The sequence below is a fragment of the Chinchilla lanigera genome, unplaced genomic scaffold, assembly GCF_000276665.1.
Source record: "Chinchilla lanigera isolate Chin_1 unplaced genomic scaffold, ChiLan1.0 scaffold00038, whole genome shotgun sequence".
Taxonomy (NCBI): domain Eukaryota; kingdom Metazoa; phylum Chordata; class Mammalia; order Rodentia; family Chinchillidae; genus Chinchilla; species Chinchilla lanigera.
In genome coordinates, this window is record NW_004955439.1 from 4,949,117 (window position 1) to 4,966,429 (window position 17,313).

The 17,313-nt window shown below is 40.3% G+C and overlaps 2 protein-coding genes across 2 annotated transcripts in view; both read left to right on the forward strand.

Moving 5' to 3' along the window:
* Tmem242 (transmembrane protein 242) overlaps positions 1 to 15,818 on the forward strand; it is a 28,549-nt gene extending 12,731 nt beyond the window's left edge. The window contains exon 4 of the mRNA XM_005390538.2: positions 13,556 to 15,818. Within this exon, the coding sequence (XP_005390595.1) occupies positions 13,556 to 13,654 (99 nt within the window). The 3' untranslated portion in view covers positions 13,655 to 15,818. The remainder of the gene's footprint in view (positions 1 to 13,555) is intronic.
* Positions 5,092 to 7,544, forward strand: Ldhal6b (lactate dehydrogenase A-like 6B). The gene has a single exon (XM_005390536.2). It carries the CDS (start codon positions 5,984 to 5,986, stop codon positions 7,127 to 7,129), a length of 1,146 nt encoding a protein of 381 aa, XP_005390593.1. The 5' UTR covers positions 5,092 to 5,983; the 3' UTR covers positions 7,130 to 7,544.
* Positions 15,819 to 17,313: the final 1,495 nt, after the last annotated feature.

Sequence of the window (17,313 nt, forward strand, 5' to 3'; positions counted from 1 at the left end):
CTGGAGATGATCCTCACAGCTGCTCTGTTCTCCCTGCCTCCCACCTTGCCTTTCTGCAATCTTTTCTCCACACTACTGCCAAGGTGCTTGAGCCTTCACCTTCCTCAGGCTTCTGTATCTGCATCTTTACTGCTCTACCAGGGATAAAAAGTTCATGCTGCTACCAAAGGCCCATTGCTGCTGCCTCTGCCCATTACCCACGGACTCTGCTGCTGTCATAGCCATGAGCCTTTGCTGATTTCAGTGTCTTCCTCTCTGCCATAGCATGTACAGTCATGTTGTGGTTCTCCCACTTCTAAGAATTCTTTCTTGATCCTCCTTGTCCTCCTGCAGCTACCAGTCCATTTGTCCGGTCCCTTACAGAAAATTTTCCCAAAAGAGTTGTCTGTAATCTCAGTTTCTACTTCCTCTGCTTTCTTTCCTCCATCCAGCTTCTTTCCCTGGTACTATGTGGACAGTACCACTGTCCAGGTCACCCATGTCCTCCTTGTTGCCAAATCCAGCTTTTTCTCCTTTGTTCTTGACCTTCCAGCAGCACTGACCATGATTAAGCCTCCTGTCCACTGCAAACATTGTCCTGTGGTTTTTCAGACACTGCTGACCTCACTGGCCTCCTTTGCTGGCTCTTCTCCCCAGCTTGTTTGTAGTGTCAGTGTCTGGTAGCTTCATACTTAGATTCTTCCCTTCTCCATCTCTGTTCAGTCCTTTGGTTCTCTTGTAAAACCACTGGCAGTTTAAAGCAGTCTGTCCAATGTAGTGACATCCAAACAGCTCTAGCCCTTCAGACTTGCCTCCCAGCTGTACATTGCCCATCTTCACTTGGGTGTCGTGGGACCTATCCAGTGATCACATCCCAGTGTGAACTCTTGATTTCCTTACCTCCTCCCAACTTTTTCCTCCATTCCCCTTCTCCATTTCAGGAACTGCCACCATCATCCTGTTCTCCCCGTTCAAACTAAAAAGCCCAGGCAAGAATTCTTTTGGATTCTTCATTTCCCTCATCCCCTCTAATCCATGAGCAAGTTCTGCTTGTCAGCCCTGCTTTGGAGCACCGCTTGACTTCTCCCTCTCCACCTCCATTCATCTTTGCCTAGTGGATTGACAGTTTCTTGTCTTGTCTCCCAGCCTTGCCTTCAGTTCCCCTAGATTTTTTCTCTCCACACAGCCTATTTTTAAAATATAAGTCAGATCATACTATCCTTTCATTTAAAATCCTTCAGTAGCTTCCTGTTGAAGGAGGCTTACAGCGTAAGGCCTCTCCTGCCTCTCTTACCTCAGCCTGAGTCACCATCGTTGCCCACCCTTATGCTACCAGCCTTGTTCCTTCAGCAGCCCAGGTTTATTCCTGCCCGGGGCCTTCATTCCTGCTTTGCCCAGGAAGCTTCTGTCCCAGGTCCTCAGAGTTTCATCCAGGGTTTCAACCCCAAATCATTTCAGCTCCCCCCAGGAGAGTTGTATTCTGAAATAAAATAGCCCCTTCACCCTCTCTTTCATCAGTCACTCTCTGACGTTATTCTGCTTTCGTTTCTTCACTGCATCTATTGCAAAATGAAATTATTTTGACTATTTTCTTGCTTATCAGTCTTTGTAAAAATGTAAATTAGAGACCTTATTTTTATCTTGTTCATTGTATCCTCATTATACCTATAATAGTCACTTATATGTCGTAGATGTTTATTATTGAGTAAAATGTGTTCATGTTGCTTCCACCATTTCAGGGGCTATCTTTTCTCTGGAGAATCAGCTCCAAGTTCCTTAGTGGTTTTTGAGTCTCTCTGCCCCCTACTTACTCTAACATGCTGCTTCTCAGCTAGAGGCAAAACTGTGCCCCCATCCTGCCCCAGAATATGTGACAGTATCTGGGCACACTTTTGGTTGTCATCTGTCATCTAATAGATAGAGGTAAAAGATACTGCTAACCATTCTGCACTGCGTAGGACACTTGCTCACAATCACCTGGTCTAAAATGTCAGTCGTGCGACAGTTGAGTCCACCTGTGTCTGTCTTAGCCATCTGTCACACTTGAAGATCTGTAGGCCCAGGAGGCTGCATTCCTCCTTAGCCTCTGAGCCTTGCACTTGTCTCTACCTGAGCAGTCTGTTTTACACCTCTGGTCCCCACTGCTGATGCTATTCTTTGCCTAGATGGAGTCTGGGGGCAATTAAAATTTAACTTTTACAACACAGAGTTAATCTGTTTTGGCAGTTTTTCCTGTTAAAGTTAATTTTAGTTTTTATCTCAAGTTGAAAGTAACTTCCATGCACAAACATAATCTTCTTATCACCTGATGTCATCTGGAGAGGGTAAGCAAAGCTGTTGTTTTTGAGAACTACAGTATGATTTACTTAATCCAAGCACAGAGAGCAGGGTGAATTCATTAAATGGCATCTATGCAATCTATGGCCATAAAGTTTCAGATAGGATCTAGGATATTTGGATACACAGTAATGAATTTTCATTTTTTTTCATTATTGTGCTATATTAATATATTTCCTTTTTAAAATAACTAATACAAGTGACTTTTTAGCATTGCATCAAAAAAAATACATTTAGGGCTGGGAGTGTTATCAGTAGTAGACCACTTACCTGGCATATATAACAGCCTGGGTTTGATTCCTAGCACCTCAAGGGGAAAAAAAAGTAGAAAAATGCCTTTAAAGAACAAAAATGCAATTTGGGTAATTTATTTATGTGAAAGCTAACATTGCAGTTCATCTTACAACATATAATTCCATAAGTGAGAGTTCTTCCTAGTGTTGCCTTTTGAACTGATGTTCTTCCTTGGCACCAACTGGAAGGCAGACTTCATGGCCCTGCTTTGTTCTTTCCCCGCCATTCACAGTGCCACTGACAAAAGGAAATCCCTCCGTGCTGTGGGATTTGGAATGTCCCCACCCCAGGGATTACTGTAGTATCTACTAGCAACAGAATTATGGTCCACTCATTTATCTTAAAACTACAATTTGCATTTTATGGTTCTCAAATCATAAAACTTTTTAAATAGTTATGTTTCCATGATGCTCTCTTTGCTTTCAGATCAGCTTATAATGTTAATTAACACTGCTTTTATTGCATCTTTTTTTTCCAAATCAAAGGTTTCCTTGATTTTAGATTCCTTATTTTAAGAGTTCCAAAAAACAAAACATTATAAATAACTTTAGAGGATAAAAATATTCTCTGTCATTGCATATTTATTTTACTGTGTTTCTAGCACTGTCGATTTTGTTATTTTGTGTTTTAACTTAGTAAAGGTTGGAGAATGCTTGCTTGGCTCTGAAAATACAATAGTTGAGGAATTTTTTAGCTTATCCACAGCTTTACAGTATTTGAAATTTATGCATCAGCCTTACTATTCCAAACAGGCATCACTTTTGCCCATTTTTATTCATGTCTGTTGTGAGAACCCTAGCACAATAGGTTCTCTGTCCCTGCCTTTCCATCTTACTCATTTCTTAGTCCTCTCTCTAGCTGAACTCAAGTCTATAGATATTTACTTATCCTTTTCTACCCTTGGCATTTACTAAATTCATGTGCAGAGTTCTAGAAGACCAGGCATATGCTGGTGAATAAGGGTGATCCCTCCTAGAATGACACATTCTTCAATGTTTTACATTTAGTTGTATATGATAAATCCTACATTGGAGAAAGGTACAAAGTATAACAGTGGTAATAGAATTTTAAAAGGCCATTCTGCTTTGACAGTTGGCAAAGAACTGTGAGAGGATGAAATATTGGGACCAGACTCTCATAGAAAAGGAAGGAGGGGGGCTGGTGATTCCAGGTAGAAGACACAGAGTGACTGAGTTGCAGCCATTCTCCATCCAGAAACATGCCGGCTGTCTTGCTTTCCTGCTTTCTCCATACTTAAGGTGTGATCCTGCCATCAGCGGTAATACTCCACTACATTTTGAATAGATAATTTGAGTTTGGCTTTCAGTTCAAAAGGAATAATGAGCCATGTAAGATAGCCACTAGGGAGCTGTCTGGCTTTTCACATCTTTGAGTAGACCTAAATCTACTCTGGAGGTCATATACATCTATATTATTGTAATTTTTTAAACACTGCTTTGTTTGAGGTATTTTCATTTTGGAGAGGTTTTCCCTCTCAAAATTGACTTAGTGTGGCTAAGGGGAAAGAGTGAAGAGGGAGCTATCATCAGATTTCTGAAGAGATTCAAACTCTAGGAAGAAAATTACTTTAGAAGAAGCCATCCAGCTAAGAGTCTTTATGTCCTTGAATTTCATGCTCAAAAGCACTTATCCTGGAAAATTACTTGACTGGTCAAAGGAATCATTATAGCAAGAAGGTGGGAACAGTCATCAGGTTAAAACATTTCAAGTGGGAACTGGGATTTTAAAAATGATAGCTATCCAAAGTTAGTCTTTTTTTTTAAAGGATCCCTGTAAAATGTTGGCTATTGGTCAATAAAGATTATTTTTTAAAATTTGTTTTTAATTTGATGATAGCTACTGGACGTCTCCTTGTGGGGAAAATTCATATTTCCGGTAATACAGGAAACAAGAGTACAAGAAGACTGCAAGGACCCCTCTCAGTGGCATACTCTCCTCAGCCCTCACCAGCTTCTTTGCTTACTGTTCCTCTCTTCCTGGACTGCATTTCGGTGATAGGAAGAGTGATAATAGCTTTTCAAATCCTGAATATAAATGATCGATTTTGTCAGGATTCAATATCATAAAATGAAACTCCTGCTGATTATGAAAGTGGTAGGTGTACCAAGAAGCCCCATTCTGGGCGAGCATAATGTTGTCTTAGAACAAGAGGCAGCAGTTTGGGCAATCATTACATGGTCAGAGTTGTCGATAAGTTGGGAGAAAGGAGCATTTGGGCTGTTGTAGTTTATTGGGTTTATCAGGGTGTGCATTTTGCCAGATGTGAAGTTAACAGTTCCTTGGAAATTTGAAAGGAAATAGTTCACAAGGACTGGGCATAGTGGTGCACGCCTGTAATCCCAGCATTTGGGAGGCAGAGGCAGGAGGATCGCCTCAAGTTTGAGACCAGCCTGGGCTACATGGTGAGTTCAAGCCCATCCTGAACTATGTAGCAAGACCCTGTCTCAGAACGACAAAAAAAAAAAAAAAAAGTTCACAAGGCTGCCCAGAAAAATGCAAAAAAGCTAAGACATATTGATGCCACTTTGTACTAGCAAAGTAACTTTATTTCACTACTTAAGCCAATAATCTGATTTATTTATCGATTAAAAATCTATCATTTCAAAAATATTTAAAAGATTAATAGAGGGCTACGAGATCATCTTTCTACTTGAGAAGTTATTCTTAAAGGAGACTGGATCACAGGCTTTGCTTTGGTATGACAAAGAAGGGACGCGTTCTCCCAGTGAGTATTCATTATTCCAGTAAAACGCAGGCTGCCCCTTGCCCTGTTGTTAAGCACTCGCTGATTTCTCCTGTGTAGGTCATGTGAAGGTAGTGAAATCCTTCCTTAAATAAAAGGCGCTTCAGCTAGTTACACTGGAAGACAGGAACCCATTTATTCCACGATGCTGGGAAATGGTGCGGGAGACTACTGGCAAACAAAATACTGTATGTGCACCTTTGCATGATAAGCTTTAACGTTATTTTCATCTGTAGTTGATAGAAGCAGTCTCATTTGGCATGCAGAGTAAGAGTAGAAAAGTAATAATACCAGGAATCTGTTGGGCTGTTACATATGTTAAAAACAGAAGCGATTACCGGATTGTAAAACTAACTCCAGAGTTCACTTTCTGGAGAGGAAGCCTCTGAACTGACCTAACGACCTAACGAGCGTCAGCCGCAGTCAGCAAGGCCCGGCAGGGGCCCAGGCAGCCGCGGGGGCGGGGTGGAGATCCGAAGTTGCGTCTGCGCAGTACAGCGGTACAGTTCAACGGTCGACGGCTTCTTTGTTTTATGCCTCTACCATCTTGCTCGTGGGTTTGCTACCGCCTTCCTCTAGTCCCTTCCACCATCTCTTGAGTGAACAGCCATGAGCTGCGCTGCAGCCGTTCTGCGGGCCATCCAAAGAGCAAGTACAGCGGGGATGAGCTTCTGGATCTCAGGGAAGGCTCTGCGGCCCCGTCAGGCGGTGCATGTCCTCTTCAGCGGACCCTGGACCTTCACACCTGTGTCCAAGATGGCAACTGTGAAGTGTGAGCTTATGAAGAATTTCACCTCGGAAAAGCCTGTTTGTCACAGTAAAGTCTCCATTATAGGAGCTGGATCCGTGGGCATGGCCTGTGCTATCAGCATCTTGTTAAAAGGCTTGACTGATGAACTTGCCCTTGTGGACCTTAGTGAAGATAAACTGAAGGGTGAAGTAATGGATCTTCAACATGGCAGCCTTTTCGTGAAAATGCCAAATATTATTTGCAGCAAGGATTACCATGTCACCGCCAACTCCAACCTAGTGATTATCACAGCGGGTGCGCGCCAGGAAAAAGGAGAAACACGCCTCAATTTAGTTCAGCGAAATGTGGCCATTTTTAAATTAATGATTACCACTATCGTGCAGTACAGCCCCCACTGCAAACTGATTGTTGTTTCCAATCCAGTGGATATCTTAACTTATGTATCCTGGAAACTGAGTGCGTTTCCCAAAAATCGTGTTATTGGCAGTGGTTGTAATCTGGATACTGCTCGTTTCCGTTTCTTAATTGGGCAAAAGCTTGGTATCCACTCTGAAAGCTGCCATGGGTGGGTCCTTGGAGAGCATGGAGATTCAAGTGTTCCTGTATGGAGTGGAGTGAACATTGCTGGTGTCCCTCTAAAAGATCTGAACTCCGCAATAGGAACTGGTAAAGATCCTGAGCAGTGGGAAAACGTTCACAAAGAAGTAATTACCAGTGCCTATGAAATTATTAAAAGGAAGGGTTACACTTCTTGGGCCATTGGCCTATCTGTAGCTGATTTAACAGAAAGTATTTTGAAGAACCTGAGGAGGACACATCCAGTTTCCACCATAATTAAGGGCCTCTACGGAATAGAAAAAGAAGTATTCCTCAGTGTTCCATGTGTCCTAGGAGAAAATGGTATAACAGATCTTATAAAGATAAAGCTGACCCCTGAAGAGGAGGCCCATTTGAAAAAGAGTGCAGAAACACTTTGGGAGATTCAGAAGGAGCTTAAGTTTTAAAATCCAAAGCCATCATTCTGAAGTTATTGAAGATAAGATAGTAGATAAGTGATTGTACTGTGTATGCCAGCATTTTAGATAAATTTGAATTCGTGAAAGTTGAAAGAGTCCCCTGTTTACTTAGCTCTCCATTTTAAAAATTTAGCATCTTGATGCTGATGGTACTTACCTTTTTACAGTTCTTAAGTGACTGCATCTAAGAAAATACCTAGTTACTCCAGTGTACTATTACTTGCATTATAAGTCTAGTAGGTGCCATCTGGTCTAAAAATAAATAGGATGTTAGTGTGTTCTAATTTTCATTAAATAGGTGCTGATTCTTTCTGGGTTGCTTATAGCTATGTTCATTTATGTACCATTAAAAAAGTTGTAATTTTCTTTACAGTGTAAAAATAAAAGTATATACACAAAAAAAGTGGTTTTTGTAATGGATCCATCTTGAGGCTGCCTTCATACCCAGGGACACACGTCACACAGTGGGGCTGAGGCTGCGTATAGGTTGTATGTATATGCACACCTTTAAAGCTGCATTATTTGGGTTAAGATATGAAAATAATAGTGATCAGATTGTAGCTGTTAACGTTTAATGCAATAAAGTACAAAACTTTAGAAAGAAGCCTGACAGATGGTAGTGACACTGATTTGGCAAGGAAAGGAAACATCCCTAAATTTTGCATTCACCAAAAATAAAATCTGATTTAGTAAAAACATTTTAGAACTGCCCCTGAGAACTGAACCTGTTATGTTCGTTGAATCAAGAAACATTACAAATTGTTCTTATTGAGCTAGGTCTTAGCAGTACTGTGGGCCTTGGCTGTTACAGGCTCCAGGGCCATCCCTGCTGCTCAATTTACTTCATGGTGATAGAAAGCTTTTGCTTTTGCATTGTGCCCTATTGTTAATTGTGTTAAGAATTGGGCCACTTAATGAGTACTTGAAGGATTGTATTCTCAGAAAATTAGTTCACTTTTTTTCCTAAATCAGTTGACTTCACTATAAATTCTAGAATTTGTAGATGTAATCCAATAAGAATTTAGGAGAAAGTAAAGATGCTTTTACTTGAATAGTACTGGTACTAATAACTTAGAAAATGGGAAACTTGAGATTTTAAAATGCATGTTAGCTTTCCTAAAACCACTGAGTACTTAAATTAATATAGTGTGTTCAGACACATCTTTGGATTCTTGTGCATATCAACAGGCTGTCTGCATTTGCACTGTAAATCAAGCCAGTGCTTCTTAGTTGAATGTTATCAAATAGACATAAGACAATAATCTTTTAATTAAAAATGTCCCTTTACATGCTAGTTAGAGCTCTTATACTACAGTATTTTACTGAAACTAAAAATGTTCCGGAAAAAAAAGTTCTGATTCTCCAAGGAACATTGGCATATAAAGGGACTAACTGATGTACTGAGTTCCCTGGAAGTGGAAAGGGTGATGGTTCAGTTGTTCTGGGTGGTTGTGAAGTTTTTAGAGCTTACTTGCAGAATTCCTATTCCTTCCTATCTGGCTCTTGAGATTTTTTTCACTTTGTTTTCAACCAAATGGTACTACAAAGGACATGAGAGTGTGCTTACATCTATCTTATAATTCTCACCATCTTTGTTAGCGAAGATAGACTGAGTTAGGCTGCAGTGAAAAACAGTCTCCAGCTTGGCATGGCTGGCCCACACCTGAAATGCCAATACTTTGGGAGGCTGAAGCAGAAGGATCATCAGGTCTAACCCACCCAGTCAGCTCAGCAAGACCCTGTCTCAAAAAATAAAAACTCGGCTGGGTATATAGGTTAATGCAAAGGCCCAGGGTTCCATCACCTGTACTGGCGGCAAAAAAAAAGCCCTCCTTAAACACACATTATGGGGTAAAGCACCTCTCTTGGGAAGGTAGTCTCCGTATGCTGGGTCAGCACCCCAGGTTACTTTGATTGTGAGGCACTGCTCTAGAAACACAGGTTTCCAGGTTTGCAGTGGAAAGAGACCAGAGGCCTAGAGAATCAGACTCCTGCAGTTAAGCGCTTAGCCTGGAAGTGACACATTTCTTTTGCTCATATTCACTAGTCACAAGGTTATATAACTTTAAGGAGGTAGGAAAGTATACTCCTCTGATCTCCAGAAGTATATGAATACTTGGGAAGCAATCAGTAATATAGCTTATCATACAGTTCAAAATGACCACCATTATAAGGGGTATCTATTATTTGCATCTTCAGTCATTTTTCAGGGAACCCTGGCACAGTAAAAGTTTTAGAGGCATTTTGTCTTTCCTGACTATAGAACTGCAGTGCTGAAGTGGGTGTGGGGGAATCCTGTACATAGGCAGTTGTACCCATGAGCTGTGTCACTGTGGACCAGTTAACCTCTCTGACCTCCGTTTTCTTATAGATAAAATGGTGGTCATAATTTCTGCCATAGAGACTTGTGAAGATTAAGTAACAACACAATGTTTTTCAGTGCCTGATACATGAGATCCCAAATAGTTCACATTATTATTCTGTTCAGTTTATTGTTACAACCTTACTATATCTTTTTCTCCTGGAATTAGTTTTATATGGTCTTATTCTGTTCTATTTTATGGAATTGAATTAAAGATTCTTGGAAATTACCCCTGACTCTGTAATCAAAGGCTTTTCCATCCTATAGAGTTTGGACCCTATACAGTAGGATGCATCCTGTAAAGTAGATCCTATATAGTTCTGTCATCCTGACTCTGGCCCTGAAGTTGGCAAAAAAAATCCCACTACAAGTGAGGATATAGAAGCTAAATGAATAAGCTAGTCAATGCCAGAAACATTTTTAAACTCAGAGCTTTTAATTCTAATAACTGCCTATTAGAATTGATGCTATAAAGAATTTCTAAAATTACTTAAATTGAGGACATAACCTAAGGTTTTAAGTAATTTCTCGGGACACCATGTGTTAAACCAAATGTTTTCAGTTGTTTTTACCTGCCAAAACATGCATGGCAAGTGAGAGTGGTACCCGTATGCACATGCAAGCATGCACAGAATAAGCCCACAGGCTCCACAGTCAGGGCTGGTTTCACTAGCTATGACACTGAACACTTTGTGTAGTTTCTGTAAGCTTCCATCTTCATATCTTTAAAAGGAAGTTAATATTTGCCCCCATTTGTTGTTGAAGGTCAAGTGAAAAAATATGCCAGGCACCTAGTAAAACTGTAAATAGTATCTACCTGGCATATGGGCTATATGGCTCTTTGGGAAGCTACTGTAGTGTGAATGTGTGTAACATTATTAAAGGCCTAATCTTGAACTGTTCTGATATCTAAAAAACAGCCATATCCAATGACTAGTTACCATTCCCAGTTAATCATGACACCCCACTTGAACTCTACTGTCTTAGGTACTTTCTGGTAATATTACACTGTGTCCAGCACTGCCAGACACGAGAACATCAGGATTTAAGACGAGGTTCCCGGAGTAGTGTGCTCATTACTGTCAGAAGGTACCATTCAAGTACAGTCTGTGACAGTACACAGTATCCCTGCTTGTAATGGTGACTCTGAGATCCATAGCATGGAAAAATTGTCTCTGGACAGAGGAAAGGGAGAAGGGAAGACTCTAGAAAAGAGTTTATGGAGTTTGGAAAGTGTTTTAGGGTAACTGAGCTGCTAGTGGACATGCTCAGCTCCACCCTTCCCCATCTTCACCCAGCTTCTTTGGGACATAGAGCAAAGGGACAGTTCTAGGGCAGTAGCTGTGATTATTATGATGGAATTCAGAACATTTATTTTATAACCAAATTGGCTTAACTGTACTTAGCCCCTAAGTCTTTTTTTATGGATGTCTTTAAGCAGGAGAGTATTCTGTTGACTTGTATATAGACTTTCATGATAAGACCATAACCTTTTCTGAACTACTGTACATAAATTGGCACAGGTGGGAAAAAATTAAGGTTTTCATTTACTATGCAAGTAATATAAATAATGAAAGTAATATAAATAGTAAAAGCTTAAAAACCTCTTATGGAATCTCACTGTTTAATGCAACTTCAGACCCTGTTTATAACTTAAATGTGATGTCCACAGTTTGAACATCACAGAACAGGGCTCAGAGGCACTCTTTATCCCATTTTTATCAGCAATTCTGCCTCAGTCCGAGACCCCTATATTCCTGGTTGTGTGGTTTTCCAATGTGATTTGTTCTGCTGGCTCAGCTGTTCACATATGTTCCTAGGAACAGGTAGATAATACAGTCCTTGGGAAATGAGAGGACAGAAGGAAATCAGGCCAAGATTGGAAAAGGAGAACACAATATGCTGAAATTGAGCAGCACCCTTTACTCTCCTACCCTGGTCTTGCCTGTGTTTGCCACTCCCTCCCTTCTTAGCAGCACTGAGAAGGGAGAGGGGTAAATGATGCTGCTCATGCATTGACGATCTGACACCCCATTTGAAAACTATGTCATTAGGCTAAGTTTTAAAAAATGTTCATCCAGACCCTGGCCAGAGAGATGTCTGTTTTTCAGCTATGAGAGTCTATGCACAGTTCCTTATAGGGTTATGTTGGTATTTTGGACAAAGCAGTTCTTTTTGTGGACCATTGTGAACAATAAGACCTGTGTTTACCAACTCCTGCCATATACAAACAGCAATCTGCTGTGGTTGTGACAACCAAAGACACCCCTCATGGCTCCAGTCCCTCCTCCCCAGGAATGCAGTGCTGCTTTTAGTGAGGAATCTCACACAAAGGAGCCATCATAGTACAAACCAGAGAATGGGAAGGAGTGGGGAGAGGCACACCCAGAATGTGTGTGTCTCCGAGATTGGTATCTGCCTTCGGAATGTGCAGACAGGTAGCATAGTCCTCCTACAGGCCACACTAAATGAGTAACCTTATAAATTCCAGTATCAGAATAATTGAACCAAAATGGTAATACAGCTATAAAATAGTGCTTTAATAAACACACCATATTTATACCCATATAAGCTTTATTCTTGGAAAATAATATTGTGATATTGTTTTAGTGACCATAGGTCATAGATATTGAGCACTTACTATATGTGAGGTGCCATGTTTTTTCTCACTTAATCCTCACTAAGAGTAGCAGGCAGGTAGTTACTGTCTTTATTCTGCATATGTAGAAGCTACAGCTAGAGAATAAGCAGTTTTCCCAAGTGGTGGAGCTAGGATTGGCACAAGGGTCTGTCTGATAGCAGAAACTATGCTGCCAACAGTGGTGGTGCAGGGATTGGGTAGATGCTAGGATTTACAAGTCTTGAACAAAATGCAACCCCTAAATTTTAAAATAAGGTGAAGATTTAGCCTCACTTTAAAATAAATAAACACTAACGTAAAACATTAGCCAACTCCCAGATGACCACTCTAAGAAATGGCTTGGACATTGCTGAGGAGTCCAGGGTGCTTTGCAGATCCAGTCAGGTAGATCTGTGTTCTTTGGAAAATATGACTGGGCAGTGGTTGGTGAGGAGAAGTTACAACACTGTAATGCTGCTCAAATAGTATCTTAATAACAGGACCATGAAAAAAGATAGATTAGAGCAATGTTGATGAACCTATGGCAAGTGTGCTTCCACAGGCTGTTTGTATCATTGAAAGCTGTAAAAGGTTTGCCATCATAGGATTAGAGTATGCAAGGAAGATTGTGTAAGGTAAAGATTATCCTACTCCCATAAGTCAGTGTTCCCTTCCCCTCCCAGTATACACCTTAGATGAACTGGGTGCCCCAGGAGAACTGCTACACCGTGTTGACACTGCATAGTCACATCACCCAGCCTCCTGCTCTGACTCGCCAATTCCAGATGAACTTCTGCTACTAAGACTTCTACATAGGTTTCCGCACTGAATGACACATGGCACATGCAAAGTTATCTGCCATCCCTTGATTCATTCTTTATTAAACCCCTACTAAGTGTCTTCTTTCTACTCTTTCCCTCTGGCTCTAAAATTTTAACTTTAAATTGACCTGACTATATTCATTTATTCAGATAGAGGGGCTGGGGATTTAGCTCAGCGGCAAAGCACCTGCCTGGCAGGCGCAAGGTCGTGAGTTCGGTTCCCAGTACCGGAGAAAAAACCAACATTTATTCAGATAGTCAGAAATCCCATCCTCTACTTCATCTTTATATATGAAAGCCAGTGATACATATCCTTCTAATAGCAAAAACCATATCCTGGAGGACTGATGATTCAGGCATGTTACCTTCCAGACTAGGAGTGAAGTTTTATGTTATTTAGTTAATGGATTCATACTTGGGAGAAGAAAAGAGGTATATTCTCTGTTCTGTCACGTAGCTAGTACACAGGCCTCAGTTTTTATTAGTATTCCTTTTGCCCTGTGCCTGTGAGCAGTGAAGTGTTCTCCAGTCAACAAAGGTGTTGCTTCTGATAGCTTTGCCTATTTCTCCCTTTTTGACATTTGACAACTGATTTGTTTTTCTTCTTCTAGATGAAAGACTTTCGAAGTAAAATGCAATCAATATTTCCAACAATTCCCAAGAACTCCAAATCAGCTGTTGAGTGGGAGGAAGCGTTGAAATCTAAATGAGATGAGCACAGATGAATTCCAAAGCCATCACTGCGGAAAGGGCAGCTTCGGAGGCAGCACAACTGAAAAGGGACTGGGAGTGCTTCCTCCCTGGACTCATGCAGACTGTTGACGGCTTCAGCCTCCCCCTGAGCAGGCGGTCTTCCTCTGTGTCTGTGGCTGTGTTGGAGAGGGGCAGGTTTCCCAAAGTTAAGTATTTAAAAATAATTATTGGGGTAACTTCCACACGTGGAGCGATCCCAGAGGAAAATACTTCTGTTTATAAGAATAAACCATGTTTCATACCTTAAAAAAAAGTATATAGTAAAAGTCTGATAGAAAATCTTTATAAGTAGATCCTTACTGGCAGTAAAACCTCAGTGTATCTAAGTTAAGTTTTCAGAGTCTTTCTTGTCAATATACAACTGAGAATTTGGAAAACCTGTTCCTATTGGCCAGATTTCAAAGAGCCAGGTTCAGTGGTGAATCCAGTGCAGCAGGGAATGGTTCTGGATCATGGTCCTGAATGCAGGCTGACTCACAGCAAGCACACATGTGCCAGTTACTTACCTGCTGGTCTCATTGGGTGGCGCTATAAATTCTTACACTTGGGACAGAAAGCCAGTAACAGATTAGGATAACTTGAAAAGGTACAGCTGGGCTGAAATAATAATGATGATAATCAAGGGCATAAAAGACATTTTTTTGAAAATTGGTTCTGGGTCCCGGAACACTGACTATTTGTAGTTTTGTCTCAGTTGATGTAGTAAAAACAGCTCAGTTGTCACCTATATTAAATATTTTAAACCAGAAAGTCACCTGAGTACTGAGTGTCAATATTGTCACCTCCTGTTTAGTTAATTCTTATGTATCCAAACCTCTCATATACTCCATGATCTCTTCTAGAAAACAGATGGAGAATTATGTTTCTTTTTAAAAAATTTTAAAGAAGAAAAATACTTTTAATATGTTAGTATGGTCAGAGAAGTAACCTGTGATGGAAAATCAGTTGTGCAGTTTCTTTAGAATTGCTTAGGTTCTAATTAGTCAGCAATCAGGTTTAATAAAGTACATTTGAAATTTCTGTTATAATGAAACCTTTTAGTTTTAAGGAACAATTTTAAATGAAATGTCAAGTGCATAATGTAACATTTTTCTCTAGACCACATTACCCTGTTAAAATTGCCATATTGTTAATTAAACATGTGTAATCAGTGTCTGGAATCCACATGTAACCTGTTAAAAAGCTAAAACCAAAAGGAGAGGATTGTGAACTTTATCAGCATATGCGGGTAGCAAAAAACTCTTCACCCATCCTTCACTTTTAACTAAATCTCTGTGAAGAAAGTATTTCTGACCTGGGAATGTAATGAAGGAATTCAGGGACCAAAGTGAATTGTGTTTGAGCCCAGGCTTTCGCTAAGAGAATGGGTATAACCTACAACTATTTCTGTTAGGATCTTGATTTTTCATTTTCCTTAGATGGAGGTGGCCTATTGATTTTTAAAAGACCTCTCCTTGGTAGGAAAAAACAAATTCTTAGCTTGCTAGAGTGATAAAAGGAGAAATGGAGTCCTGCCTTGTAAGCTCCTTGAGGATAGGGACTCTCTCTCAGATCATGTGGTCTGTAGCAGCTCAGTCCCAGGAAGGAGCCAGTGTCATGGTAGGCAGGCCATGCTCCCAGGCCCTGGCACAAATAAGTCTGAATAAATGTGCACTGGAGGATTGAGTGCGTACTTGCTTGTGTGGTGTGCCTAATACTAACAGAACCCTGCTCTTATTCTTGACCTCTGTTGTCCTTGATAGATGGCAGGGGTCCAACTCCCATAGAAATGGTCAGAGGGAAGGGATGTAGAGGGAAATTTGATGGGGACAGCTTTCCTGATATAGGTACAAAGCATAGGCTCCAATTGCATTTTAAAAGCAAAAATAAAGTACCAAAGATGAAAATTCAAAGAGAAAAGAAGCAATGTGACTACATGGTGTTTTTCCACTGTCAGGACTCACATATCAGAAGATTTAGTCATTTGTCTATTCCTTTTATACCAGAGGCATATTGTTAAATTGGTTAATGGAAAGGAAAAATGTTTAACAGATAATGTTATTCTTTATGTGAAGTACCATCTGTGTATTGAGTTCTGAATGTTCCTGGATATGGAAGAGAAGAAGTGTTATGGAATTTCAAGTTTGCCTTCTTTGCTGTCTTTATCTTGGGTAGAGTATGACAAACATAATCACATTTATCTCCTGGAGCATAAAGAGTTTTAATCACCCTATTAACCAGGATGACATTTTTCACAGACTTAAAAAGGAATAGAACAGACATTATCTCCCCATAAGCAATCCATTTCATGGAGGCTGAGCACTAGAAATGCTTTAAAGGAGGGCTAACACTGCCATTTCCATTTCCTGTCTAAGCCAACATGAAGGAGGCTTTTGGGAAGGATGTGGCTTTGATTAGGTAAGTGTGAAGCTTTACCCTTACAATCTCAGTGTCCAAAAGAGCTGTCAAAGACAGCACACGAAAACATGGTGAGCAGAGGAGCGACTTCTGAGATCTTGGGATTCTTTTAAGGCAAAGTGTACATCCTGGTTAGTTATTGCTGCCCTGTAACACAGAACCACCAGCTGCTGGTTTGTTTGTTTGTTTTTTCCACCAGTACAAAACTATGATTTCTGAACAATCTAGGAAGGAAAATAGGGGGTGGGAACTGCCTCACCACGTGACTGCAACCTATCACTCAAAGAAACATGGATTCCAGTAGTATGGCGAGTGAGCAGATGTCCTAGCCCAGCCAGTTGGAGCAGGCCGTAGGTAATCCTCTATTACGTCCTCATCCCGACGTGGTGACACACAAAAGCTGCGCCTGCTCAGTCAAAAAGTGGAACCTAATCATCCTGCCTGTCATACATTGTGTTTGATTTCACAGATAGTATGAGACTGAGCTTACAAATGAATCATCACAACTTAAGGGGGAAATAGAAGAAATAACGGGGGCCCATAGGGACAAAAGTAATTAAAATCCATTGAATTTAGCTATTTCACTTGGGAAAAAATTTAATCTGCTAGATTTGGTTTGCAGAGAATGTTGTTTATTTTCACCTTACTTTGTATATCATTTTTAAAACAGATAGTTAAATACAGGTAAAATATAAAAGTATTTCTTCAAATAGTTAAACTTCCGATGAAATTTAGTAAAAATACATATTTCATAGCATTTTATTATGTTTAAGTGGGGTGTTTTCTTTTCTGCCAAAAGTCACCAAATGACACAGCAAGTATTTGGGATTCTGCTGGTGTCAGCAGGATTGTCACAGGCTGTGGTTTTGTGAGCACGGAGGAGGAGGAGGCGGCCAGCAAACATCTCTTACCAGCAGAGACACGAATCTTTAACAGTGAGTGAGGGTGGTAGCAAATTTTGTCTGATGGCAAATAACTCATTCCATTTTGGAGAAAATTAGAATCCCAGTTACCAGGAAGTACACGCAGTTTCAGTATTAGCAAAGTGATTTAGGACCCTAATTTATATTTCTTACATCAGCTGGATCGGGTCCTCTGGCTCATTACCATTTGATGAGGCATGATTATTACTTAAAAACGAACAATAGTAAAAAATGATCAAGTGCATATAATATGTAATATATTTAATATAATATACTTAAATCCATAAGGGTAAAAG

Bases quoted from the DNA above. Each gene is read 5' to 3' on its own strand.
- Ldhal6b (XM_005390536.2), top strand. From the start codon at position 5,984: ATGAGCTGCGCTGCAGCCGTTCTGCGGGCCATCCAAAGAGCAAGTACA.